Genomic DNA, 27,465 nt, shown 5'->3' with positions numbered 1-27,465 from the left:
TTGTTTTGATGTGTCAACTGTACTTTCACCCAGTGAACTGTGTCATGCACAGTATGCCCTATAATTCAGTAGGTTTTCTAATCGCTCAAATTGCAAGACTGAAACAGTCATGACTTCACTTATTTTATTCAACAATTAATAATAATAATAATAATTGCTTACACTTCTATAGCGCTTTTCTGGGCACTCCACTCAAAGCGCTTTACAGGTAATGGGGACTCCCCTCCACCACCACCGATATGCAGCCCCACCTGGATGATGCGACGGCAGCCATAGTGCACCAGTACACTCACCACACACCAGCTCTCAGTGGGGAGGAGAGCAGAGTAATGAAGCCAGTTCATAGATTTAACTAATTAATTTAGGAATTAACTTCCTCCTATTCTCGTGTATTTCTTTCTAGCACAGGAAACACTTTTAAAAGTATTTATAAAAATAGCTTTGCAAATGTAGAAGAAATGTACTTAAACCGATCTTGTTACAATCTGATTCAACCCTACGTTCATAATTTGAATGTAAATATCATATGCAAAACAACTTATGAGTGGGTATGAAGTCATCCAAGAACAACACTTTTGGTGCCTTCACCAGCTGTATAGAGGTTTTCAGACTGTCACCAATTATAATCACCAGTAACAATCTGGTTCAAGTTAGTATAACACTGTTGTTTCGTTTGTTCAAATATTATGTCTATTAATCACAGAACATCAGATTTGGTCAACAGAGTACAGAAGTGTAATAACAATACATTTGTAGATGTTTGTACAAATGTACAAAATGTGTGAAGAAGAGCCATTGAGTTTAATATTCAATTACTTGTTTTGACAACACTGAGGCTGTTATTTTAGAGTAGAAGATACAGTAACTAGCGTTCATGAACAACTAGTTGTCAACATCATCTAGCTGTCCTTCACATAAATGTTTCACAGGTTAGAGATCCATCTGGTTTAAATCCTCTGCCAGTTCCATTCAGAACTTTGTTCAGAAGGATATTTGCATTGCTTGTCATTTCAGATTGCTTTTAAATATGCCATTGGATTAAAACCAGAAGACTTACTGTACACAGTGGGTGGTCCACTGTGAAAGCTAAACTGTTTCCTGCTGACCAGGGTTTCCTGTCCTGCAGTTGTACACAGGCTGGATGGGCCACCTCGCCAAACAAATACATGAACCCTGACAATATGAACTCAAGAATCCATATTGAAACGTTGTTTCTTAGTAATATACCGCATGGTCATTCGCCAGCCAGCAAAGATATGTATTTGCATTAACTCTCAAGTCTCATGCATTGGGACCAAGTCTCACAAGCCTCAATCTTTGGTCTAAAATCTCAAGCATTTGCATCTAAGTTGATTAAGTCTACGTTGATGAAAAATGAAGTAATGAACGTAAAACTTTGAAATTGTTGTAGAGACTCACAACACAGTTAGTTAACCGGTGTATTTTGTGTACGTGAATAAAAGAAGCCATTGATACAAACAATACACTGTACAATCTCCGTTTTCTATTGAAAATACTTGTGCTTCAGGGTTTTGGACCCTTGAGAGCAACAGTATGTTAGAAATCGCCCAAGGGAAAAAAAATGTACGGTTTCCTCCCACCTGAAACACTGGGTCACAGACAAATACTGTGCCCGTCCATTGCTTACAAAAGTGGATGAGAAACATCATTTCTAAAGAATAATAAAGGAAGTAGAAGTCACTTAACTTGCAAAGTGAAAAAAAACAACTTATTGCCTCAATAGGTCCAAAATAATAAACAGCGACTCATTAAGAAAAAAGAACACAATGATGCCTTGTTGCACACAGAAAATAGCAAATAGCAATGTGTTTCAAGCACAAAGCTCCTCAGCTTGGTCATTATGATGAGTAGCCTAGATCTCTGATGAATCCTATCCAGTTAGAGAGCTCAAATGTGGGGGGGTAGAGGTTACCACCTGATCACTTTTGTAATACAGGAAACCCTGCTGACCAACACGTGAGTCTCATCTGGTTGAGATGGAACTTAAAAGATGAGGAATTATATTACAAATACCTGTGAAGGCATGTATCACATCACATCTTTTTATAGGTTTTAGAACTTATTTGTAGCTGCCAGAAGGCCAAATCAGTTCAACAACCCCTGCCAACAACATATAATCCCACTGCAACTCTTTTGTTTGAGAAAACAGTCAAAAGAAATCCAAAGTCCTTCAACATAAAGCAAAGAAGGAGGCCTGTTAGCAACTGTGTTAGCGTGGTTCTGAAAGCAGTTGCCGTATTAATATGCTATTATTCTGCATGTGGAGAATGGTGTTACTGATATCACAAGCCTTCACCAGGAGAAATCGCCTTAGATCAGTCCTCAGTCCTAGTCTAGGGTGTTTGCTTTGTTTTATTTGCACATGCACACTTCCTGTAGCTATAGACAAGCAGGGCCTTTCTTGTTTTATATTCATGTTCCTTGAATCCAATATTGCATTTGTTTTATATTTAAACTGTCATAGCTTTTGTAATGGGTAGTAAATTTTACATATCCATAGGTATATATTATTCTGGCTGCCCATTTGAAATGTTTAGTAGAAGGGTTAAGCTTTATGTCAGCAGTATGGAGTTTGAATCTAAATAGAAAAAATTAGAGGAGATCTGTAGCAAGACACACAATCACAAAAAAACATCCATTTTCTAAAAGCTTTATCCAGTACAGGGTCACGGGGAATCCAGAGCCTATTCCAACAATCAATAGGCGCAAGGCAGGAGACACCTTGGACGGGATGCCAGTCCATCACAAGACGGACACACACACACACACACACACACACGGGAAGAACATACAGTACAAACTCCAGGGCACCAGGTCTCTTAGGCAGCAATGCTAATCACTGTGTCATCCAAAAGAAAGAAAAATAAATGAAAAAAACATAATTCAACCCCTTAGTCATTGTAGTTTTACACAAATGTGTAACTTGTGTTTTATTATTGCCTTGGCTTGTAACTTGTGTTTTATTATTATCTTGGCTTGTTTCAAGAATGATTTCTCTCAAATTAAATAGCAGGTTTTCTTTTTAAATTCTCTTACTTTGCAAAATAGGAAGCAAATGAGGTATCATTCTGTTTCTCTGGGGACAGAGGTATGTATGGTTTTAACTACTAATAACATATTGGATGCACTGTATATACTAGCAATTTAAAATCACATTTGTGCCGAAGATACCCCTTGAGAACAAGTTCTTAGCTAATTAAACTAACTGCAGGGTATCAGTAAATATAATCAGAATAGTATGGCAATTTTATAAATACTGCAAATGAAATAGAGATATAAAACCGTAAAGCCTACCTTGCATGCTGGAAGATTGTTTACTAAACCAATATATGACAATATTACAACACTTTAACAATTTTTGATCAAAGCTAAAATGATAAATTCTGTTAACACGTTTTTTTTTTGCTGAATCCCATGGCACTGAGGGGCAGAATCTTCATACCCTATGGTAAATGCTTTAATATTGGGCAATGGAAGGCAAATGCCTCTTTTATGTTCTCACTTTTATGTTACTTAAAGTACTATCTTTAAAAAAAACGTCTTGTCATCTCTCTGCTGGGTAATTGATACATCTCTTGCGACTAAATGAACACAGCAATGCTTCCATCTCAATCTAAATGCTTTCAATTTTTTTTCCTGCTAGTCTACAGTAGGTGTGTATAGAAACTTAACTCCAATGTTCTGACTTGATCCATAGTCCCACTGTCCCTTTAATCACTCAAGACTGGCATTTAGTAACCGTTCAATACAAAATCTTGAACTATATTAGAACATCCTGTTGTTTGCTCTAGTATCAAATAGCTTCACACATCTGTGAAAGTAGGCAAAGCAAAACCCTGTACCTTCCATACCACTTGAAAGAAATCCACTTACTGAAGAACCGGAACTTCTGTACAAAAAAAAAAAACTATGATTGTTTTTGAAAACAGGAAGGTAGTTTTCTGGCATGTACTGTAAGTTTGAGGATTAGATCACACTAAACAGATACTCAATGTGCAAAACAGGTAATAAAACACAGTGGTCAAGCACCTCCTACATTTTGCTCTAATATTCACTGCAATGGATGGGATGTTTCTAAATAATCTACATAAGGTATATTTTTTTAAGCAGTAGCACTGCTCGTAACTATTAAAGGTAATTGATGGATGGGTGTGTTCATGCATTGAATTGGATGATTTATAGTCACAGAACAATAACATCGTTTGTAATGATCATTTCGTCTGCCTCTGTATTGCTTTCTGAACTTGCTAAGCTTTAAAACTTTCAGCTAAAGCAAACGGTCAGGAAAGGGGGAGGTGACTGTTAAGAGCACTTAAGAGCATGGTCTTAACAAGGCTTTTACTAACTCGGAAGGCTGAGACAATAAACTCCTTCCCTCAAAGTTTCACAACGCTGCTGAACAGGGACCCGCCAGGCAGATGGAGAGGAAACACTGGGTGAAGAGGAAGCTATTAATTAGACCATGGAGGGACAGATGAAAAATGCAAAAGCCCAAGGGAAGGACACTATACCAGATGAAGTTTTTAAAAAAGCCAGGGTGTCTGCAGTGCAGTGGCTACTGACAGTCATACACAGTATGATGAGATGAAAGAATGAAGATTTGAAACATATACGGTCACCCTGCACATTGTAAAAAGTGTCCTTTGTAAAGACGCAAAGTATTGAAATTACTTATCCAAATGACTTGTGAAAAAGATACTGGAAAAATTCTTCTTGACACACTGAGGACAGAATCTAGAAAACATCCACAGGAAATAAGATTTAGTTCGGACAAGAAGAGGGAGTGTCCCTGTCAGATTTCCATCCCTGAGCAATCAACTACGCAGATGTGAAAGGTTCATCTATATAACATAACACAATGGTTTGATAGCTGTGTATGATAATATGATGGTTTGCGATAAGGTACTGTACTGCAGCAAATGCAGAATATAAAGGAACAGTTGAGTGCACAACAGAGTTGTAACACTAATACACGTTCCATGGCTTACTACAGACCATATACAATAATGCTAATGTTAATACTATCACGTTAATTAATGTCTTTTAATTAGTGCAGATTAAAACGATAGGGGCACACATACAATGAAGGCTCTTATTTACCTTTTCAGTAAAGTGAATCAAATAATGAACTGAGAAAACTGTCTATTGGTTTTGATCATCAATAGACAGTTTTTGTTCTCATTTGTGGCAGGTACAGTACACTGTTTATTGAACAAACATAGGTAAATCTTGATAAATATGTCATTAACAGTAAAATGTTAAAGTAATTTTGTGCATTTGCCATTGAAAAGAGAATGAATACTTATCAACATTAGTTTTTTTGCCATTTTTGCTGAGAATCATCAAGAAAAGAGAAAAACGCCACTCTCCAAAAAGAACACCTGTCTGTCTGTCTGAAGTTTGCCAAAAAGCACATAGGTAATCCTCAAAGCTTCAAGTCCAGTGTTCTCTGAACACACAAGGCAACGGTAGAACGCTAAGAGAAATGATTCTTTGGTGAAAACCAAAAGCTGCTTTCAAACAGAAGAACTTCATCCCAACCGTCAAGCATGGTGGTGGAAGTGTGATAGTTTGGGACAGCTTCGCTTGCACAGAACCTTGACAAGTTACCATCATTGAAACAAGCGTGAATTCTGTCGTGTGTCAGAGGTTCCTAGAGCCCATTTGAAGCATTTGAAGTGCAACATGACAGCAATCCTTAATATACAAGCAGATCTGTACATGAATGGCTACAGAAAAAGAATCTACTTTTTACAATGGCCTGTTCGGAGCAAACAAAAAATCTAATAAAATATAAGGCTTGGTAGAAAATCAAATGCTTTATTAATAACACCCATTATTTTTGTACTGAGCCTTGTACACAAAGTTTTAGACCTGTAACGATGGAGTGCACACTGGTCCTTAGAGGAAACAGTTTTCATTCTTTTACTGCTTAGTCAAGCAAAAAAGATACAATTCCGGAATGGGGATTCATGGTGTTTTGCTCCAAAAAGATTGTTAATGTTTAAAGGGACAAATCTAGTAAAAGAAAATTAAGTTACCAAAATACAGTACCATATACAGTATATATTAAATATGTTGTGTACAGTATACCGTATATAGTGTCCTTCAGACTTTATTCATAATCCCATTGAAATAGGAACCAAAACATAATATAAAAGAATGATTTATGGATCGCATAATGTGTCTTGCTCAAAAAGTAAAATGAATATCACACAGTTCTTTTATTGTAGTTGCACGGAGCCCTGTGTCTCAGAAGTTGTATTTTCCTTCAGATCCTTGGTTTCTGTTTGTGAAAAGCTTACTTGAGTTTGAACCACAAATGTTAAATTGGATTTAAGTATTTATTTTGTGTGTTGTTAACCATTTCTTTCTTGGTTGATTGCATGCTTTGGGTGTTTTCTGGGAATGTCCATTTTAGGCCAAATGTTGAGCTTCTTGCAACATAGAACCAGGTGTTCGGCCAAAATGTCCTGGTACGTGTTTGTGTTAATGATTTCTCCATTTTTGACAAGGGCTCCAAGTCCTGTAGGTGCAAAACAACCCCAAACCATAGCAGACCCCCCACCGTGTTTCACAATGTTCTCTCAACATGAGCTTCATCTCTTTTAAGCCAAACATTACATTGACAAGCATGTCCAAAAAGCTCAGTTGTCACTCTAAAATGATGTCTGGCAAGTTTGTGTCACCTCTTTTTGTGGATCACCCTCCAAAGAGGCTTCTTTCTCTAATGCTGGCAATGTTGAATGACAGTTTGTGACATTTTGTATCCTGAAGATGCCAGGTTGTGTTGGAGGTCTCTGTTGGTGCCTTTGAATGTATGGCTGCCTACTAAACCTCATGACTCACAGTCCATGGTGGCAAGATACATAGAGTACATAGAGGGCTGCCACTATACCAGTAGGTCTACCTTTTTTGATAATGGCCAGTAGTGGAAAGTGGTAGATTTAGCTGTGAATTCTCTTGTGGAGGTCAATTTGTCTATATATATATTTTACATGATACTGCAGGCAGCTATTAAATGCCTTCTGTGTTTTACCTCCTTTTACATAAAATAAAAAAACCTTCGTAAGCATCTACTGTACATATTTCTGAAGGCTACCATTACACTTTCAGAGCAGAATGTTATTGTAGATGTGTTTTTTGTTGGATTTTTTAAGGCAATACTGAGAGGTGTGAATAAATAAGACCATCACATTTCAATAAATTAAATTAATTATGACAAATGGGATTTTGCTGTGTGCAATTCTACACAATTACAGTATAACATTTTTAGAATTGTTTTAAACAATCCACATTAGCCAATTTATACTCATTTCATGTGCCTCATTTCATCTGGGCAGGGGTCTCTACAGAGGTCTCCATCCTTGGACCTGTTCTTGTAAAGCCCCAATCCAGTTATTCTTATACAGGTCACCCTGAATCACCTTATTTAAAGATTATTTATTTAAAGATTAGGAACACTTGTTTAAGCAACTGATCAATTTAGAAAGTAATATATTAATAGGGTCCCTGAGAGCTGAAGGATATTCTAATTTATGCTCTAAATGATTTAATTTTTTTAAAATTGAACTCACTGCCTCTTTGAGTGATCCTTGTTCCTGGCCTTGGGTTGCATTTTGGTAGGGAACTTAGCAATGCTACCTCACAGCACTGGGACACTGTGTTTGTGTGGGTTTTTGCCAGGTGCTCTGGTTTCCTCCCACAGTCCAAACACATACTGGTAAGTTAATTGGCTATTGTGTGCCCTGTGATGGACTGGTGTCAGGATAAAATGTGAAATGTGAAAGTGATGGGATGATGTTCCAGGCTTTTAGAAATTGACAATTTAAAGGCTACCAGTTAAACCTAGTAGACTGGGTGTCTCGAGGAACAGAAGACCCTTTTCCAGGTATGCGTACATGTGTAGGGCACTGTATACTAAGCATCAAAAGTAAGCACTCAATTTGTGCATACTGTATATGCACTTAGAAGAGCAAAGAATTTTGATTTTGGATATTAGTTAAATGGTTTTGGTGCCAATGTATTTATTTCATCATTCAAGACTGACCGTGATACCCTTTGGTGACTATAACTCGCAGAAGCAGTAATCATCTCATTATTGAGAGAGGTGATGGGCAGGTGATACTGAACCAATATCATTTTATCTGTTTATCAAGAGAATAATGTTGTTTTGCCATCGTTACATTGGATGCTGTACTAATTTACCTCAGGCTGACTGAACAGAAGTGCAAGAGGTTTTGTGTTACTCTAAATTGTTTAAAATTTCTGTCCAGAGCAGGAATATGTTTATGCTGATATACACTAGAGAGAAACTATCATCTAAGGTCATTTCCCTGCTACATAAAGCTGACTGTAAATTTTATGCAACATTATCATAGTCCTACATGTACTGCATTAGAGCAATGACCCCTTTGTCCATTTCAATATACTGTCAAGGAATACTGTCAAGGAAATATGGAAAAGTTTTGCTATACTGAAAATAGAGAAAAACCCTGAATATTCAGTTTCATCTTATTTCCTTCAAGTTATGAAGCGCTGAAGCCTCACACGACATATTTTCTTCAACTTAAGGTTAATCCAATGGACTGGTTCCTAAGGGACTTTAAAGGAGCAGCACATGCATTTTTGCATTTTTTCATAATTACAGTACATCAGTAACTTTGAGAGGTCCTCTCAGATAGTATTTTCAGATGGAATTTTTTAGAAATAAAATTAAAAAGCACAAATTAACAATTTGGATAAATAAGAAAAGTAAACAGCAGGGTCATGAAGATAACAATGTGCTCTTTCAGCCAGGATTCTTTGAGTTCACCCATCATTTTGGGTGTTACGCTTTTAATTATAGCCTTTAAAAAACAATATCTACACAAGATCACATAGGAACGTGAATCCACTGTAAGTCACGACTTCTGCAAGAAAACATTATACTGTATGTTGACATTACTTTAAATAGAGAGACATTCGATATGTACAGTATATTTCTGAGTTTGCTAAATTCATCATAGTTTAGTTTAGTACAGAAACACTGCATACTCTGTAAAATAATGTCTGTCCACAGTATGCACTAAGCTGGTAAAACCATTTAATATGGGAACGGTATCTCAGTACCCTCCAGCACTGTACTGATAATGCACAGATGACAACCAGCATAGCTACTGTAGTTATTATTATAAAACAAATAGAATAAGAGGTCAAGAAGCCTACTGTATATCTTTAGTGGCCCTACTAAAGTTTTATAACGCAACAAAACAGACCCTGTGTACCAAACCTGTAAAGTATAGCCTAGAATACTAAAACCTGATAAAATAGCATTATTTGGTTTTCTACAGTTTAGAAACTGGACTAAAACATTTTTAGATAAAATACCTCTTTGCTAAAACATTTAAAAACTTGAAAGTTGTGCTTCAACAATTTACAAATAATAAACAGCTGAAACTGCAGATACCATGCCATTTCAATGATTTTACATTGTCCAAAACAACATTTTAAAATATCTTTTAATAAGAAAAAATAAAAAAGATGGATTACCACCTGGAAGTATAAAATCATACCTGCTTGTGATCCTGAAATGATGCCTCCATTCGATTTTTTTCACTGTGCACAGCCACAGCCTCGGTTTTAGCAATGAGCAAGGCTCTCTGCAGATCTTGGTACTCCTGGGCTAGTTCTACATTCTCTCTTAGCCCTTTTTTCAGTGCTGCCTATGACAAAAACAACAACAAAGGTTTACTTAAGCAATATGGGCATACTCAGATTGCATTAGGAAACATCATTGGCATGGTAACTGCATGTTCTGTCAGGGAAAATCATGAACAGTATCTCTATATAGTGTGAGAAAACAAGCATTGTTATTTTTCACTACATTGTTATAATGTGGAATGCTGATACTTCCCTTACTAATCTATTAACTTCATGTTAACTCTGATCTTTAAAATAGGAATTCCTGTTTGTGCAAGGGCTCTATCCTAACTACATCCAGGGCAGTAGAATTGCTAGTCTACACCTGGAGTTCAGGGATATTGCATAAAGGCTCTTTCTGGCTTTGGAACTGAAAACATGTTCCATCGACTCCTGATGTGAAGTTTTATCTATATATTGACAAGCTGATTTTATTCAAGCTTGTCTTCCCTCTCAAAACCCCATGCACATTAAACAGCAGGTTGTGTGTGTGCAATAGTTGCATAAGAACAGAGGGCATGGGCAGACAACGCAAATCAAATACTGTTCAGGAAAGCCAGTAAATAAATTACAATAAGTAACTGTCCTTTCTGCCTGCCCCTTTTCATCTTACTGTCGTATTCAAACTGTTGGACATGTAACTGAATATCTCAACTGTACCTGAAGAAATAATGGAGCGTGTCTCTGTAGTAAAATGGAACGGCAGTAAACTGATGAGTTTAACCCAGCAGAAAGAGCGGCTGTAAACATGACAAATGCCTGCTATTGATTTCAGGTTTAATTACTCTGTGCAGCACTGACAAAGCCCATCAGATGTTGTTGTGAAGTGTAAATGGAACAAACTACACTTCACTGCCCATAAGAAACTGATGGTGTCTGCAGTTTGCATTGTTTACTTTATCCTCTCCAAACTTCAGCCTTGATCAAATTAACAAGTGTCGGTTACCTTCTATGGCAGAAAAAAAAAGGGTTAGACTATGACTAAAAAACTAGAGATTCAAAGACTAATAGAAAAACTCAAATGCAACAGAGCTCTTCAGCAAATTTATTATCAAGAATGCTATTAAATTAATCTGAAAGATTAGAATAAAAAATATATTACTAACAGAATTATATTATCATTATTATGTTTCTCATTATTTATCAATATCATTATTGTTGCTTAAATTTTTGCTGCCTGCAATCTGATCTAAGGTTCTAAATCCCACCTGATAAAAGATCCTTAAAACATCAAAAAGTGTGAAGTAGTTTCTCATACTTTCTTATACTGTGCAGCACAGAAATGAAAGACATCTACTTTCCAAGACAATTTTCTTTTAAAATATATTTATTATATATATATAACTATAGGAGTTATCATTCTTTTAATAGACAATAGTCTTTTTACAGTAATAGTATATATTTTTACAAATAATATTTTTAAATACACACAAATCTTTTCAAGGGCTTGTACTGTGGCAGGGTGCAATGACAAGAAAGGGATTGTTTGTGTAAAAAATACGTGTACAGTAGTAATAGTGTGTAATTTAGGGAAACTATTAAAATTCAAGTTTACAGTGCATAAAAATACACTGCACCTTATAACAAAACATTAAATCTGGCTCAAAATGAAGTGTGAATCTTCTGTTTTTTTTCCTTCGCTTTTTCTATTCCAAACACACTTATTCTCTTATTCATATTCTCTTAAAACATTTTGGTATTACAAGACTCATAAGAAAATAAGAAAAGGTACCTTTTTGTGCTCTTTCTATCCATAATTTCCTTACTTTCTCAAACTTCCTTTGCTGCCACCCACTGGTATGTGAAAATGAAAAACACCCCCTAAATATACAGTATCTAGCTTGTATTCTGAATTTATTCCTGTCTGTGCTGTAGACAAATGTTAGCAAGAAACCAATAGATTCACCACTTCCTTCACCACTACAAAGCATTTTCTTACTCGAATGAACATGTTTTAGGCACACAGTATAGTGGCTTCAATGTCTGAATTCAATGCGCTTTTACCCATGCTAATGTAAAGCTGTTCTGGAAAGATCAGAATTATGTAATACAAAAATTACAGCAAGTATTCCTTTTACAATAGATGTGTAGTAGCTATTTAAAAATGCATTAAATTCCCTGTAATAACATTGATTCAGATCAGTTCTCTCCAGATGAGAAAAGGCATTTGTGCACACTACCAATTTGGCTTAATTTCTGCAACGTGCAATCACTTGGAGTAGAAAACAAGTAGTTCTCAGAAACATTGTTGCATTCTTCTCACTATTATTACAGTACTGCAGAAAATTAAACCATGGAGTGCCAGGTGCCAATTTTTCACACACAGCGGAAACTGACTGATCTGAATTGTTGTCCCAGCACATTCCACACATTTTCAAACAGAACTGTTTTAAATTTTCAGTTTCACTATAAGATTAGCATTTTAAAAATCTGCTCAGAATTATTTTCATTTGTATTTTATTAAACAAATCTACAGTGAGCAATCTGGAACTACCAGAAATACACAAAGATTTTCCATAGTAATTTATGAACCCTCAGGCCATCTGCTTGTTTTTACCCTGCCACTCCATAGTGCAAACAACAAACTTATTTGATTGGCGTCAGATATAGTAATGAAATATTATATAATGTTACCTGTCTATACCATATTGCAACTCTGACTTGAAAATTAAATTTGATATGAATAGATGTTTATTCACTATCTACTATTTGCAAGTGTTACCTTGTATCGCTGTGGTGTGTCAGTTCAACTGGGAAGTAATTATACTGGGAAGTATTGTTTCTACTTCAGACAAATGTTGACATTTTCAAAGCTTGATAAACACCTGAAAGATGCACTGGGAAATGTTGAAGTTATGAAACAAGCATGGTTTCTGGCATAGGAATGCTTACTATTAAGCAACTGTTAACAGCCATTAAACCAGCTTACCTTTCAGTATTCAAACTTTAGACCATAGTGAAATAGAAGCTCAAAGGAGATGGTGTGCACTCAATCCTCTGGCTGCCCAAGTTAAGATTAAAATTCCAGCACTATATTTGCTTCATGTGTAATTTGCTAGGTGTCTGTAAATGACAAGCCAATGAATTGATTTTGCATGTGATTTTGAGAAGCAGGGTGCAAAACCTAAAACTGTTTCAACATCTGGGCTTTCCCAGGACCATGATACAGCAATGTTGCCCAAATCAAGAAATCAGGAACCAGTGCTTACAAGGTTTTGCCCCAAAGCAAATATTACATCACACTTTAGCTTACAATCCAGAACCAGCAAAATTAAACTTGCAAAATGCATGATCGTTTCAGACATTAAATCCATAACAATCTGATAGTCCCAAAACCTGAAGCAAACATGTTTTTAATGTCTCCATTGTAAATCGACTGCTTTCTTCATTGCACTTTGAAACTGTGAGAGACAGAAATGTACAGACCAGAGGTTTAAAATGAATTATTAATTATAATAAGAGAAGAGGAGGAGAAGGGAGTATCTAAATATTCTGTAATGCAGCTTGGATTTTGAGGAGTTTTGAGGAGTGATATGCCTATAAAAAAAACCCATAATAATATTATCTGGGACTAGCCCACTACCTGCAAAATGGATATTAATTAGCTGAGTTGGTTTTATAATAGTTTAGCTGACTTTGCAACTTTTCTTGGCTTGAATAATACAAAGAAACCACAAACTTAAATCACCATGTTATGCAGGAAAAGCCACACCTAAAACATAAAGTATTTCTGCATTAGCATCTTCCTTCAATTTGTACAGTCATTAAGATTAACTGTTGCTGTGGAAGCACTCAATTAAAAGAAAACCAATGCAGATATCACCAATGTTTCCCTTGTCCTTAATTGCACTAGGCTTAGTAAATTCTTCTATGCAGTCCTTTTAGACTGGGAATAATACCTCTATACTACGCAAAAAAAAACCTGAACAATAAAGCCAGTGGCAAAGTCTTTCATGAACTGTACACCTGACATTGGCAGCTCTACCACTGTGAAGTTCACCTGCAGTTGTCACAATTACACAATGTTCTCCTCTACCACTGGACTCAATGATCAATAACGATCATGGTATAGTGGCTGACTCAATGAGGTCCATCACATATTGATGTTTAATGCACAGATTCAGTACCTTGCATGAACAAGACACATTCTGGGGCGTAAGAATGCCCTTTGCTGTATATTTTGTATCGCCATGTGCAGCAATCTAATTTTTGGCTTACACACCACTGTGCTTTAAGAGGTTCTTCTTTGATTACATGGCAATATTTTAAATAACTTCATAAGATAATCTCTTTCAGGGAAGAGTGTTTGTAGATTTCCCTACAATATTTGCTCCATTAGGGTTTAGAGTCCTTTATCTCTGAAACAAGCTAGTGTAGTACAGCTAAAGATTAATGTTGTTATTACTGTATGTATTTATGTGCTACACAGTGGTGCACTGGTTATCATTGCTGCCTCACAGCACTGGGACCATGGCTCCAATTCTGGACCTGGGTGTTATCTGTGTGAAGTTTATATGTTCTCCCTGTGTTCATGTGGGTTTTTCCCAGGTGCTCTGGTTTCCTCCTGCAGTCCAAAGACATACTGATAGGTTAATTGGCCTTTGTACAATTGACTCTGGTGTGAATGTGTGTGTGTGTTTGTGTCTACTGTATGTGTGCCCTGTGATGGACTGGCATACCCTACAGGGTGTACTCTAGCCTGCCTAGTGCCCTGTCGCCTGCCAGAATAGGCTCTGGCTCCCCTGCAACCCTGTATTGGATGAAGCGGTTACAAAATGGATGGGTGAATGATATTTTAATCCTTTGATAAGCAGTAAATATACAACAGAGGTGTGCAACCTTTCAGAAGGGGCATGTCAGGAGTTAATTACTCAATTCTTGTACAGATCTGCATATCATTGATACTTCTGTAATGTCAAAATAAAGTCATACTTTCATTTTGATTTCAAATTATAGAATATTAAAATATTAGTACTACAGTATCCTGTATATACAGTAGTGTGATCCTTGAACTCTGGTCAAGTTCTCCAATCTCCAGGGGGAACTCACTCACATATGTAAAAATCTGTGTTCATAGAGGTACTGTATGTAGACTCAAATGCTAAGAGCAGTGAAAATGCCACTTTCTTCAGTCACATTTTACAGGCAAGGACTTTCTACAGATCAAGATAAGAGACCCTGTGATCTCTCCTAGTAGCTGCAGATACATAAACTTTGACGTTCCTACAGTAATTGTGAGCATTGTGAATCAATAAGCTGCGGTTCAAAATCCATGTCACTGGTACCAAAGTTGTTAATGAAAACAAGGGTCCAAAGAGTTGAAAATCTTGAAATCTGACAGAATATACTGGTGGGAATTCTTGCATGTACGTGTTTTAGCAACACTAAAAGGGTGATGTTTTGATTTTTAAGATGGTGGAAATAGCTGAAATTTGAAGTGTCCATATCCCAAGACAAAATGGTGTTTCACATGAAAAGTTTTCCGTTTTTCAAAGACACCCGTAACACTTTCATCTACACCCTGCAGACAGAGACTAAGCTTGTTTATCCTTTTTTTAAGCACAGTGATGTCAACTACAAACATTTCAGTTTCAATGACCCATTTGTCATAATCCAGTTCAATGTAGTTTTGACCTTATTCTGACAAAAATATCTTGATTGCATCAAGACAGTCCATAAAGAGTGCCATAATCTCCCCAAGGCTTAACCAACAAATATTGCTATGAAGTGAAAATGTCATTTTTTGCACTTTCCCATCTCCTGAAGAAAAGCTTGAAACTGCCTGTGCCCCAAGACAGATTAAGCAAACAAGAAAATTCACTGTGTTCACCACTTTTGTCACCAAATTATTAAACTCAGAATTAGAAATCTTGACCCAAAGATTTTCTTGATGAATAATCCCATGAAAATTTGTTGTTGGTTGTCCAGTTTGGTCCACAACAATCTTTACAAATCACTTGTGCTTACCAACCACAAATTGGGCACCGTCAGTTGACACAGAAAATATTTTCCTTAAGTAAATACCCATTGCCATATTTTTCCCTGTTGTTGTGCCATGCATGTGTCTTAGGCAGTATAGGTCTTTTTGAGCTTTATCTGAGTCACACTCATTAAATTCAACTCTATACTGTACCATAGCACATGAGACAGACCTTGGAAATCCCAAAATGGTTTGGTGGCTTTTATCTGGCAAGCTTAAGAAAAGAGACAGAAGACCAAAAAGACAGCTGGACATCAGCAAAAGTAATCAGAGAAAACCACCAGAGAATACTTAAAATTGTGATCGCCTTACATTGGAACTGAGAACAATTTATTACCACAATGTATTGTGTGTTATGAGGTTTTGTCAAGTGAAAGCCTTGTTCACTAGCTCACTTTGCCTTCATTATAAGTATAAACATGGTGTTAAGAATTGCCAATAGAGCAACCACTAGTGGTAGAAAAGTTGAGACCTTATCAGGAAAAGAGTCCAGACAATTTCTACTAGACTGGATTGGTGAGTGGGAGTCATCAGAGATGAACTGCTGGTCGCCTTGGTCAATTCTGGTTCCAGTAGGGATGCTGATGTATAATGGCTGCCATGTGTCATCCAGACGGGCACTCCTGTGTTAGTTAAACTGGATCCCCTCCTAAATATTAAGTGCTTTGGGATTCTTTGGAATGAAAAGAGCTCTATAATTGGTTAGATAATGATCAGCAAAAGGCTGAAGTGGTGGTAGCCTGGTCAGTGTCACTGACTGTGAAGAACTGCAAAACCTTCGGGGGTTAGTCACTGACTATACTGTAGGTGGTGTGTGGGGGATTTCTCTGAGGTGGTGGACATGTTAGATACATTAGACAAAGGGACACTTTTCCAGTGGACAGAGGACTCTGGAGAATTAAAATCTGCTCTGACCCTGTCCATTATCCTGGGCGTGGTTATACAAGACAAAAAGTCCATTGCATATTTGTGTCTTGTTAACATTCCTTAACCATTTAAAAAAGTTTATTTCTATTACTAAAAACTACACATCATCACATTTGTGTGTTTGGCCTACAACACACATTATACTGAAAAAGTACAAGCAAAAAAGAGCTAATCTAGGCACTTTTAAAAGTCAAAAACTTTCATCACTATGAAAACCTTTTATCATGTTTGGGTTGACCATATACTTAATTATGAATAAATATTTCAGTCATTTACTAAAACGCAACCCCACAGGCTATAAATAATAACAGTTAGCAATCTGTTTTAAAAATCTGTTTTTGGTTTTGAAAATAATGCTGTAGTTCTGCAATTACTTCAATATGTAAATATGCACCAGTTTTACTATGTATTTATTGATAAACTAAAAAACATTTTCAAGTATATTCAATGCTTTCAAAATGAGCACCAACAGAATTGTGTCATACTGTATGAATCATGTATTAAAAAAAACTTGTATTGGACTGACTAAAGTGATTAGAATTTTACAGAGATATAGTGTGCTGCAATGTCAATGTCAATAGTTCAATGTCTGATTCAAATACATTCCTCAGACCTTTACAGAGTAAGTCATATCTGGAACAGAGTGCAAAATTCTTCCCTTCAATTTCCATCTTCATTTTTGCCTTCTTGTTTCTCATGCCACAGCCTTGCCTTCACTTTCTATCTCTTGTTCTGCCTCTCCAGATGGTAAACTGTATTCAGAAAGGGTTCCAAAGTCCACCCCCTCTTCCTTACCCTAAAGCCCGGGGAATAAGTAATGTGCGGTCAACAGAGTGAAGTATGGAACCACTCTTTCAGTCCTGGTGGCGCTCTAAAGGCCTGTTAGGATTCTTTCTTACTCAGCAAACAGGAAGAAGACAATCAGGTCTTCAATAGTAGGACAAGCAGAAGACGATGTTCCAACAGGATAAGTATGTCTGGAAGCTCCTAGTCCTGATCTGATAAAGGGGCAGATAAGCACATGGGTTGAAGCACCTGTCACTGAGCAGCTCCTGTTATGATACGTTCTGCTCACCGCTTTCAGTGAGTGGGTAAAAAAATATGTGTAAAACATAATCTGCTTTATCCTTCGTGACTGGACAGCCAAAACAAGTGTGATTGTCACAACTGAGAATAATAAGAATATTCACAGATTCTTTGTTGCCACATGCCACAATTACTTTTTATGGTCCAAGTACCCAAAGGCCAGTCTCTTTGAAATCTAAAGAAGTGTGAGATAAATAAAGGTAAGGAAGGTGAAAGGAGAATTTTGTAGAGCTATTCAATCAAGAATACACTGTAAACAATAGTATATTAACTTCCATTTCACATCACAATTAGAGACAAGCCTTGGAACTCTGACAACATTTAAGGGTGATGAAAGCCATCACACAAATGTAGAAACAAAAGACATTTTCAAGAGTATTTCAGAGTGCCATGCTCCATTTGATAACAGACAAGCTCCCTGCTGGAGTACAGCTGACTTACCAAATGAACAAATAAATTATTTAACCTCCTACAACTCCAATCTAAAACCAAAAACCCGTCTGATTTCAGTCATCAGACTTCGGTGTGCTGATGACGCTGCAGACACACGCCTCAGCGCCATCGATTAGGATTTGCAATGAGTGTCTGAAGAATGTAGAGGACTCTCCATACCTTTGGGGTTATCTGATATTATTGAAGAAATGCAGAATCTCATGAATCTGCAAGTGCAGCCTTTGACCACCTGATAAAGGAGACGTTAGAGGGTCATGACTTCAAAACTGAAACTAAACCGATGGTCAACCACCATTCCTACTTTTATAGTAGGGCCCTGAAATGTCTTTACAGTACTGTATCTTGACCCATCCTAGTCAAGATACTGTAAAGGCTTCAGCACAATTCAGGAAAAGCTTTTCAAAGATACGGTAAAAGCAAACTAAAAGCAAAAAAGAAAGAAGGAAAGAAAAAAACCTGGAAAGAAGCCTGGAATTTAGAGATCCAAAGATGTCAGAACAAGGAAGCAAAGTGTGAATCTTGATAACTTTGGAGTCAACATCTGTTCAACCTGGATGAGAGTGTGTATATACTGTATTGTTTTTATTAGTTACCTGGAAGTTGATGGAGGACAATCATTCCCTACCATGAGGGATGGCAAATAAGTGAAACCATTTAAAAAATAATTGTATGTTTTTCAAAGATCTGTGTGCTGGCATACCCGTGTATCCCTTACGTAAACCCTTGGTAATGTTTTTGTTAAGACAGATGGCATGGCAATATATGTGTATACCACAGTACTATAATTTTATGAAAATGCCCTGCCAGACACTGTTGAATATGTATAAAGAACTTCTGCTCAGAGGCTCAGAGAAAATTCTCTCTTTCTCAAATAATTACAGATATTTGAGCAATATAATAGATATTTGTAGAGAGAGACAGCTCTAACTTTCATGCCCACTCATTCTCCACACTGACACCCCTGTGTTGGAAACAAATCCCTAGGAACATCGGAACTGTGGCATCTCTGTCCACGCTCTCCAGACCTAATGTGTTGTCTCCTCTCAATCTATTATTATAATTGCTGTGTCTTACATTGCTTTTAATTCTAATTCCTGCTAATTGTGATATTACTGTATTACTTGTTTATACTACTCTACATTACAGCATGTACTGTGCACATCTACTATTTTACAGTATATTGATTGTAAGTCTATTTGGATCACTGTATTCTGAAATGGAATATAAAATGATGTCATATTAGTGTTGCAAGGAAACTGCTATTACTGGTACTCCAATATTATCAGTAATTCACAAAAGAGTCTAAAATGCCTTCTGAAGATACATTGAGAAGAAAATGAAAAACTCATCAGAAAACAGGCAAAAGTGCAAAGCTATGATAAACTGAGCCCTTCATACTAGAAAAAATAATACAGATTCCTGTCATGGCCAAGTAATTAAAAGAATAAATGCATTCGGCTTTAAAGAAAGAAAGGCAATTCAACCAGATCTCTCAAAGAATGACAGAATTGACTAATTAGCAAACTTAGCAAATGAAATTGTAAATGTTAATTTTTAAATAAATTTTCACTTTTTTTCTTTTTGAGTTAAAAATATAGATGTACAAATGCTAAAATTCTTTTTTTTTCAAGAAGCAAAAATGTGCTAATTAAGAAGGTTTTCAGCAGCGAAGTTAATACAAACAGCTGTTTGCTAATGCCCTAAGCAGTATCATAAACTGCGATAAAGCCGTGGAACACAGCCAACATTTAGTGCCATACAGCTACACATGCTCTTAATACTAAAAGACTTTAATGGATTAATTGACAGTAATGCATTAACTCTACGGAAGGGTATGTTAGAACCTGAGGGCATACTGAAAAAAGTTTTTGATACCCAAGCAGTAAATGCAAAATTTTCTGTCTTTCTCTTAGTCTGAAACTATTTATTGTCAGCGGTAAAAATTGAAGTGTTCTGTTATAATCCTGAATGTCTGTAATTTAAAGCATTTAAATACCAATGAAATACAAAAACCCATTGGTACAGTAAAACAATCATAATACAGTATGCTTAGTATCATGAATACTCTACTACTTGTTCCATTTTAGAATGATATAATACAATGGGTATTAAAGTATTAATGGGAGTGTCCATTTATTTAATCAGCAAAAAACAGAGACCATAATAATCGCACAAGATATTTTTCATGCCCATGCTTGTACAGTACATTCACAGTTAAAAATATATACAGCTATTCACTAGTTTGGTGAGCTCCTAATGAATGTGATAGAGAGACGAGATATGTACTGTATAAAGTATTCGGTGAGTCTCGCCCATCTTAGGGAATGGCAGCTTACCTGAGAGTGTAGTACTACTGCGAGGAGTGAGCTGGGAAGTCTGCTGCAGGCTCCCAGACTTACATACTGTACATAAACAAGCGGAAGTGTGAGAGATTAGGATCAAACTATCCTTTCGAACTTGCGTTATAACTCCATTAGTGTGCAGATTACCACTGTGTACAACAAAATCACGTTTTTTAAGCGTACAAATTGGGCTTAATCTTTGATTGAGCCCAAGAGGAAATCAGCACTAACACCTGATCTCTTGACAGTAAATCGCAAACATCAGTTATTGGTGGCTTTTTGTTTCTTGGTCTAAATCTAACAGAAGCAGTGTCTTAAAATCGAGGTATTTTTGGTTATTTCCCTTTAAAGATATTGCCAATTAAAAGTGAGATCAACTTCTGTAATTCAAACATTCCAGACACAATAATGGAACCACACTGAAAGGAAGATTCATACACATACAGCAAAAATCTAGTCCAGGCAGTAATCCGAACACTTCCTTATTCTATACCTCAAGTGTTGAAGGGCAGTACATACTGCTGATGTGGAAGAAACAAATGGAAATGCTCTATTAAGCAAATTTTTGTGGCATACACAGAAATCCATACTTCAGTTTTTAGCCTTCCAGCCTTCACATACTAGGGCTGGGCACTGGAGAACCCAGCCATTTAAAAATAAATATGTAGTTTTCGAGCATTTAAAGGATTTTCAAATATTTTAGAGAAGGCTAAGACAGTTCCGAAGAATTTTGTCACTAATGGCAATAACAGAAGACAAATACAATAACCTTCACAATTAATATGTGTATGTCTAAACAGCGATTTATTAATCAAGCATCCTGACGATTAATCAAGCTACTAGCATCAATGTCAGAAAAGCTATTAAATGAAATTGTATTTTCTCCTCCTAGTGTGATTAAGAAATTGTTACATACTGTACCATGAATGAATATTGGTGTACAAAGCTACGTTATGTTTTCAGATGGCAGTCTCAAATGACCCATTCATTTAACATACAGTAAATATACAGATGCACCCATGTAAAATGTGCTTTAAAATTCGCATTTGAATTCAGCCCTTCGCTGCACAAAGAAGATCAATAGGTGGCACCTGTTTCAAGTTAGACACTACTGAAACCCCAGGAAACTGTATACAGTATAGTGACAAAGTAAAACACAAAGAAAAGTACAATAAAAACCAAAAGAAGAAAAAAATAACAAAATCATACAGATTTATACAAATGAAATGTAGGGCAATCGGACATAAGCCTTGATAAAAAAGAAAATTTTGGAAAGTTTTAAATTTGAACTTGAAGAAAGTCAAAGAATCGGTTGCACACAGAGTATGAGGAAGGTCATTCCATAACACTGAAGCAGAAACAGAAAAGGCACAGTCACCAAAGGTCCGAAATGTAGACCAGCCTACGGGAGGGGCTGTAAACATGGAGGAGTTCAGAGATGAGCCAGTGTTTAGAGCCTTGAAATCCGGTAACAAGATCTTGTCTTGAATTTGTGAGTTTATAGGCAACCAATGTAGAGACAAGGGAAATTACTTAAAAGACTTAAAAGTCCCAATTTCCCAGACCGGTTAATAAATCTCAGTAACAAAATAAATTAATTGACAGGACTGCAGTATTTTACAAATTCCAATTAAGCACAAAATCATGAACTCTGTGAAAGTATTGTATGGCCGCCACATGTTGTCACAAACAGCTGGTCTCACCACAGGCGAGAGCGAGAGTTCACAAGAATTGTGACTTCCTGTCCACAAATCACTGTAATGACTAATATACTACAATGTACTGTACGAGCAAATAAATACAGCTTAAATTTGACAGAATTGTGCATCTGACATTTCACTGGAGAAATGTTCCAATGTGATCTGCATTCAAAGTTAATAAGTAGTATTTGTCGGCAAAACCGTCTCAAAGTTGAGAGCGAGATTTCTATTGGATTAAAAGAAATGCATTCACAAGTCTGCTTGTTTACAATGAAGTAGGGACTTTTCACATCACCAGACGTTTTGTTGCCTCCTTCTGAATCACAGACAATGCGCATGCCTGGAAATCTTGTATATTCTGTGATATAAATTGGAGGTTTTACATGTTAGTGTGTACATTTTACTTTCATCGTGGTTTGAAATGCACTTGTCAATAATATTTTTTTCTAACCCTGAATAATAAGAATAGCATTGCAGTTCTCCTTTAAGTGTAGGAGTGATATGTTGCCAAAGTCTGGTGTGGAGTAGTAGCCTAGCTGCAGAGTTTTGAACATATTGCAACTTGTTGAGAAGAGTGTTAGGGAGCCCATAGAGCTGGAGAAATCAAGCTTTGATGTTATAAATGCATGAATCAGACCCTCAGCATCGGACATTGATATAGATTGCCTGTTGAAAAGTTGAAAAGAAGATGTCTTCATCAGATTTTTCACATGAGGCTCAAAAGACAGGAGAGGATCGAGTGCGACCAGCCAGTTGTGATCAACCAGTTTGATGTCTCTCAAAAAAGAGATCAGTGATAGTGGTTCATCATTATATCAGAATCCAATCCAGGTGCCATCAGTACAGGAGTGATTGTTGCAGTCTTTGACGCAGTAGGTTCCACACCCATGGAAAGAGAACTGATGATGATGTTGATAATTAATAGGCAGATGTCTGGGAGGCAAGTTTTCAATAGAGAGGTAGAGATGGGATCTAGGCAGGAAGAAGTTGTTTCACAGGTGTTAATAATTGTTTATAGTTGATCTGAGTTAACTAAGCTAAATTCAGAAAGATCTGGTACAGAGGACAGGTTAATGGAAAAGCTAGGGCTCAAATAGTTGTTCAAGTTCGTTGCAAGGCTGAGGCTTGATTCAGATAACTGAAGATTAATAGCATCAATCTTACTTTGAAAGAATTGCAAAAACTTAAGACAGAGGTCGGAGGTGTTTGTGAGCTTGTTAATAACAGAGAAGAGCACTGTAAGATTTCCTAGTCCTGAGCTTATTGTATCTGAGCTATAGGAGGATCTGGCAGAAAATTATTAAGGCATAATACTGCATAATTCCTCAGAACAACAATAAATGGATGAGGAGACACTATAAACACCTTGACAGTTTGTGAAGTGTCCACATCCTTCAAAAAACATTACCTAATTTTAATTTGAACTATCCAATTTACTTAATCTAAGTGAGCTCAGTACATACAGTATAGTGTATTCTGAAACTGTAAATTCTTACTGCAGATAAGCTCACTAGACAAAAAGAACTAACATTCTAGCATCCTGGAAACAATTATATTAAAGAAAATAATGCAAATAACCTGAACTCCCTACGTAGAGATAGTAATGATATGTAAAGGTTATCAGCAGAATGATAATAGTCTGTCTTTGCATAAAAAGGTTCATAGTAACACTTAAAGTACATACTGTATATATACTGTGAAGTTTTAGACATACTGTACATGAATTGCTTTCCATCTGTTTTGCATTTTTTAATAATTAGCATAGTTTTTATTTTTTATTTATAAGCAATAACTAAATGTTTTTAATTGTTTGAACATATGCAATATACCTGCAAATTATATAATTCAATGGATTTTCAGAATACACATCAGGTCAGCGTACAGTATTTACTCTTATGATGAGCTGAATTTTCAACCATTTTAAATTATTGAGGCCATATTAGTAATTTATGGCGGGTTACAGTTCTACATGTTGTGGGCCACATGCAGCCTGTGGGCCGTGTAATGAAGGCCAACAGTTTAGAAACTGAATAGAATTACAAATAATCTGCAAGCTATTTACATTTCTGTTGAGCTGAACACAAATTTGCCTTGTCCCTGCAGCACTTTCTTTAAGAGAGAAAAATACGAGAAAAATGCTATTTGAATTAAAGGTTTAAAGAAAATACAAAACCATAGAAAGCTTGTCATTTTGGGGCTGTGGAAAACCTTGAGATTCAGATCTCTTAATTTCTTGTAGTCTAAGCCATTGGCAACTATCGTTTACAAGTCTAGGCATTTTCAGTGTCAAAAAGAGTAAGTTCAGTTTCAGAATGAGAGCAGGAAATGTGAACATGCTAATCTATTGTACGAACAAGAAAGTATTGTCTCTTGCTTTTACATACTTAACCATAACGTAAAACTTAAGAAAATGTAAAGTATCATCAGATGAACCTAATTTCAGAAACATTTCAAAGCGTTAAGGGGAAAAAACAAGATAATTTTGTAAACAATTTTCAGTCATTTAAGTTCTCTATATTACACTTCTCACCTGGCTCACTTTTGGGATAAAATCAACGAATGGGCCAATATACAAAAAGGTGACCAAAACTGTCTGAAAACTAAAAGTGCAGATAGGAGCAAATTAACACTCATCCTAAAGAAAACTGGGGGCCCAGAATGCAGCACTGACAGTAAAAAACGTCTATCTAGTGTGGGAATGCTAACCCTAACCCTAGCTAGGGTTTCAAATGTACATTCCTGCAGGCTGTCTGAGAAGCCCTCCTATCATCAAATCTGAAGTTTTTCATCAAACCACAAAAAATCACTCTCAAACAATCAAAACAGTTTTTAAAACCTCTAGGAAATTTATCTTCTTTAATAATCTGTCTTCTTTAGCCAAATTTTCATTAAGGTGAAAAATGCTGTCAAATGGTAGTTACTGTAAATCAGCATGCTTTTAGTGCCTGCCTAGGGTTAGGGTTAGAAGAACCATAGAATTTTGCCCGCAGGTACACTTTTAGCTGCACTTTAAATGACAAAATGAAGAGAGTTTACCCATTACAACAGGTATACTTCACACTTTTCATCTGGCTCAGTTTTGGGATAAAATCAACGAATGGGCCAATACACAAAAAGGTGACCAAAACTGTCTGAAAACTAACAGTGCAGATAGGAGCAAATAAACACTCATCCTACAGATAACTGGGGGCCCAGAATGCAGCACTGACAGTAAAAAACTTCTACCTACATGTAGTGTGGGAATGCTAACCCTAACCCTAGCTAGGGTTTCAAATGTACATTCCTGCAGGGTGTCTGAGAAGCCCTCCAATCATCAAATCTGAAATTTTTGCTCAAAGAAAAAAAAATCACTCTCAAACAATCAAAATAGTTTTGAAAACCTCTAGGAAATGTATCTTCTTTAATAATCAGTCTTGTTTAAGAAAATTTTCATTAAGGTGAAAAATGATGTCAAATGGTAGTTAAATTGGCATGCCTCAAGTGCCTGGCTAAGGTTAGGGTTACAAGAACCATAGAATTTTGCCCGCAGTTACACTTTTAGCTGCACTTTAAATGACAAAATGAAGAGAGTTTACCCATTACAACAGGTATTCTTCACACTTTTCATCTGGCTCAGTTTTGGGATAAAATCAACGAATGGGCCAATATACAAAACGATAACCAAAACTGTCTGAAAACTAAAAGTGCAGATAGGAGCAAATTAACACTCATCCTAAAGATAACTGGGGACCCAGAATGCAGCAGTGACAGTAAAAAACTTCTACCTAGTGTGGGAATGCTAACCCTAACCCTACCTAGGGTTTCAAATGTACATTCCTGCAGGGTGTCTGGGAAGCCCTCCAACCAACAAATCTGAATTTTTTCCTCAAACCAAAAAAAATAAATCACTCTTAAACAATCAAAACAGTTTTTAAAACCTCTAGGAAATGTATCTTCTTTAATAATCTGTCTTGTTTAGGCAAATTTTCATTAAGGTGAAAAATGTTGTCAAATGGTAGTTACTGTAAATCGGCATGCTTTAAGTGCCTGGCTAGGGTTAGGCTTACAAGAACCATAGAATTTTGTCCGCAGTTACACTTTTAGCTGCACTTTAAATGACAAAATGAAGAGAGTTTACCCATTACAACAGGTATTCTTCACACGTTTCATCTGGCTCAGTTTTGGGATAAAATCAACGAATGGGCCAATATACAAAAAGGTGACCAAAACTGTCTGAAAACTAAAAGTGCAGATAGGAGCAAATTAACACTCATCCTAAAGATAACTGGGGGCCCAGAATGCAGCACTGACAGTAAAAAACTTCTATCTAGTGTGGGAATGCTAACCCTAACCCTACCTAGGGTTTCAAATGTACATTCCTGCAGAGTGTCTGAGAAGCCCTCCAATCATCAAAACTGAATTTTTTCCTCAAACCAAAAAAAATCACTCTCAAACAATCAAAACAGTTTTTAAAACCACTAGGAAATGTATCTTCTTTAATAATCTGTCTTCTTTAGGCAGATTTTCATTAAGGTGAAAAATGTTGTCAAATGGTAGTTAAATTGGCATGCTTTAAGTGCCTGGCTAGGGTTAGGGTTACAAGAACCATAGAATTTTGCCCGCAGTTACACTTTTAGCTGCACTTTAAATGACAAAATGAACAGAGTTTACTCATTACAACAGGTATTCTTCACACTTTTCATCTGGCTCAGTTTTGGGATAAAATCAACGACTGGGCCAATATACAAAAAGGTGACCAAAACTGTCTGAAAACTAAAAGTGCTGATAGGAGCAAATTAACACTCATCCTAAAGATAACTGGGGGCCCAGAATGCAGCACTGACAGTAAAAAACTTCTACAGATGCAGCCATTCAAAGTGTGCGTCACAGACACGTACCGCAGGTGACGTCGCTCAGTATGACGCAAGATGACGCGCGGCACCGCAGTAAGTGATTGGTTGACCGACAGGGGCACTCGTGGTCCGTTGGTCTGTCGTAGAAAGACTTACAGTAAAAACGTCTTTGCTGTGCCCGTTGTAGATATTGAATTTACCAATGAAGGGAAATCTTAGTAGCTGAGCATAAAAAGAATAGGAGCATACTGTAACGCGTGTGAAGGCCATAAACGATATTAATTTTGGAACATAAACATACAGTATATAGCTGGTCTTGGTACTTTAAAGAAAAAAATACACACCAGTATTCCATTTCTCCCTAAACATTTTAAGCTTTGAAGTCTTTAACTAATGTGATACCGGAGTCAACAAGCATACTTTTAGAATTTGATTAAAAGGGA

At 36.5% G+C, this 27,465-nt stretch overlaps 1 protein-coding gene across 1 annotated transcript in view; it reads right to left on the bottom strand.

Moving 5' to 3' along the window:
- The window catches only part of ccdc178 (coiled-coil domain containing 178), a 124,509-nt gene that overhangs the window by 35,583 nt on the left and 61,461 nt on the right, over positions 1-27,465 (bottom strand). The window contains exon 19 of the mRNA XM_088919111.1: positions 9,576-9,725. Coding sequence (XP_088775237.1) covers positions 9,576-9,725 — 150 coding nt within the window. The remainder of the gene's footprint in view (positions 1-9,575; positions 9,726-27,465) is intronic.

This window comes from Atractosteus spatula, chromosome 6 (assembly GCF_055471065.1).
Source record: "Atractosteus spatula isolate fAtrSpa1 chromosome 6, fAtrSpa1.hap1, whole genome shotgun sequence".
Taxonomy (NCBI): Eukaryota; Metazoa; Chordata; class Actinopteri; order Semionotiformes; family Lepisosteidae; genus Atractosteus; species Atractosteus spatula.
The sequence above is the reverse complement of the archived record's forward strand: the minus strand, read 5'-3'. Positions and strand labels throughout refer to the sequence as shown.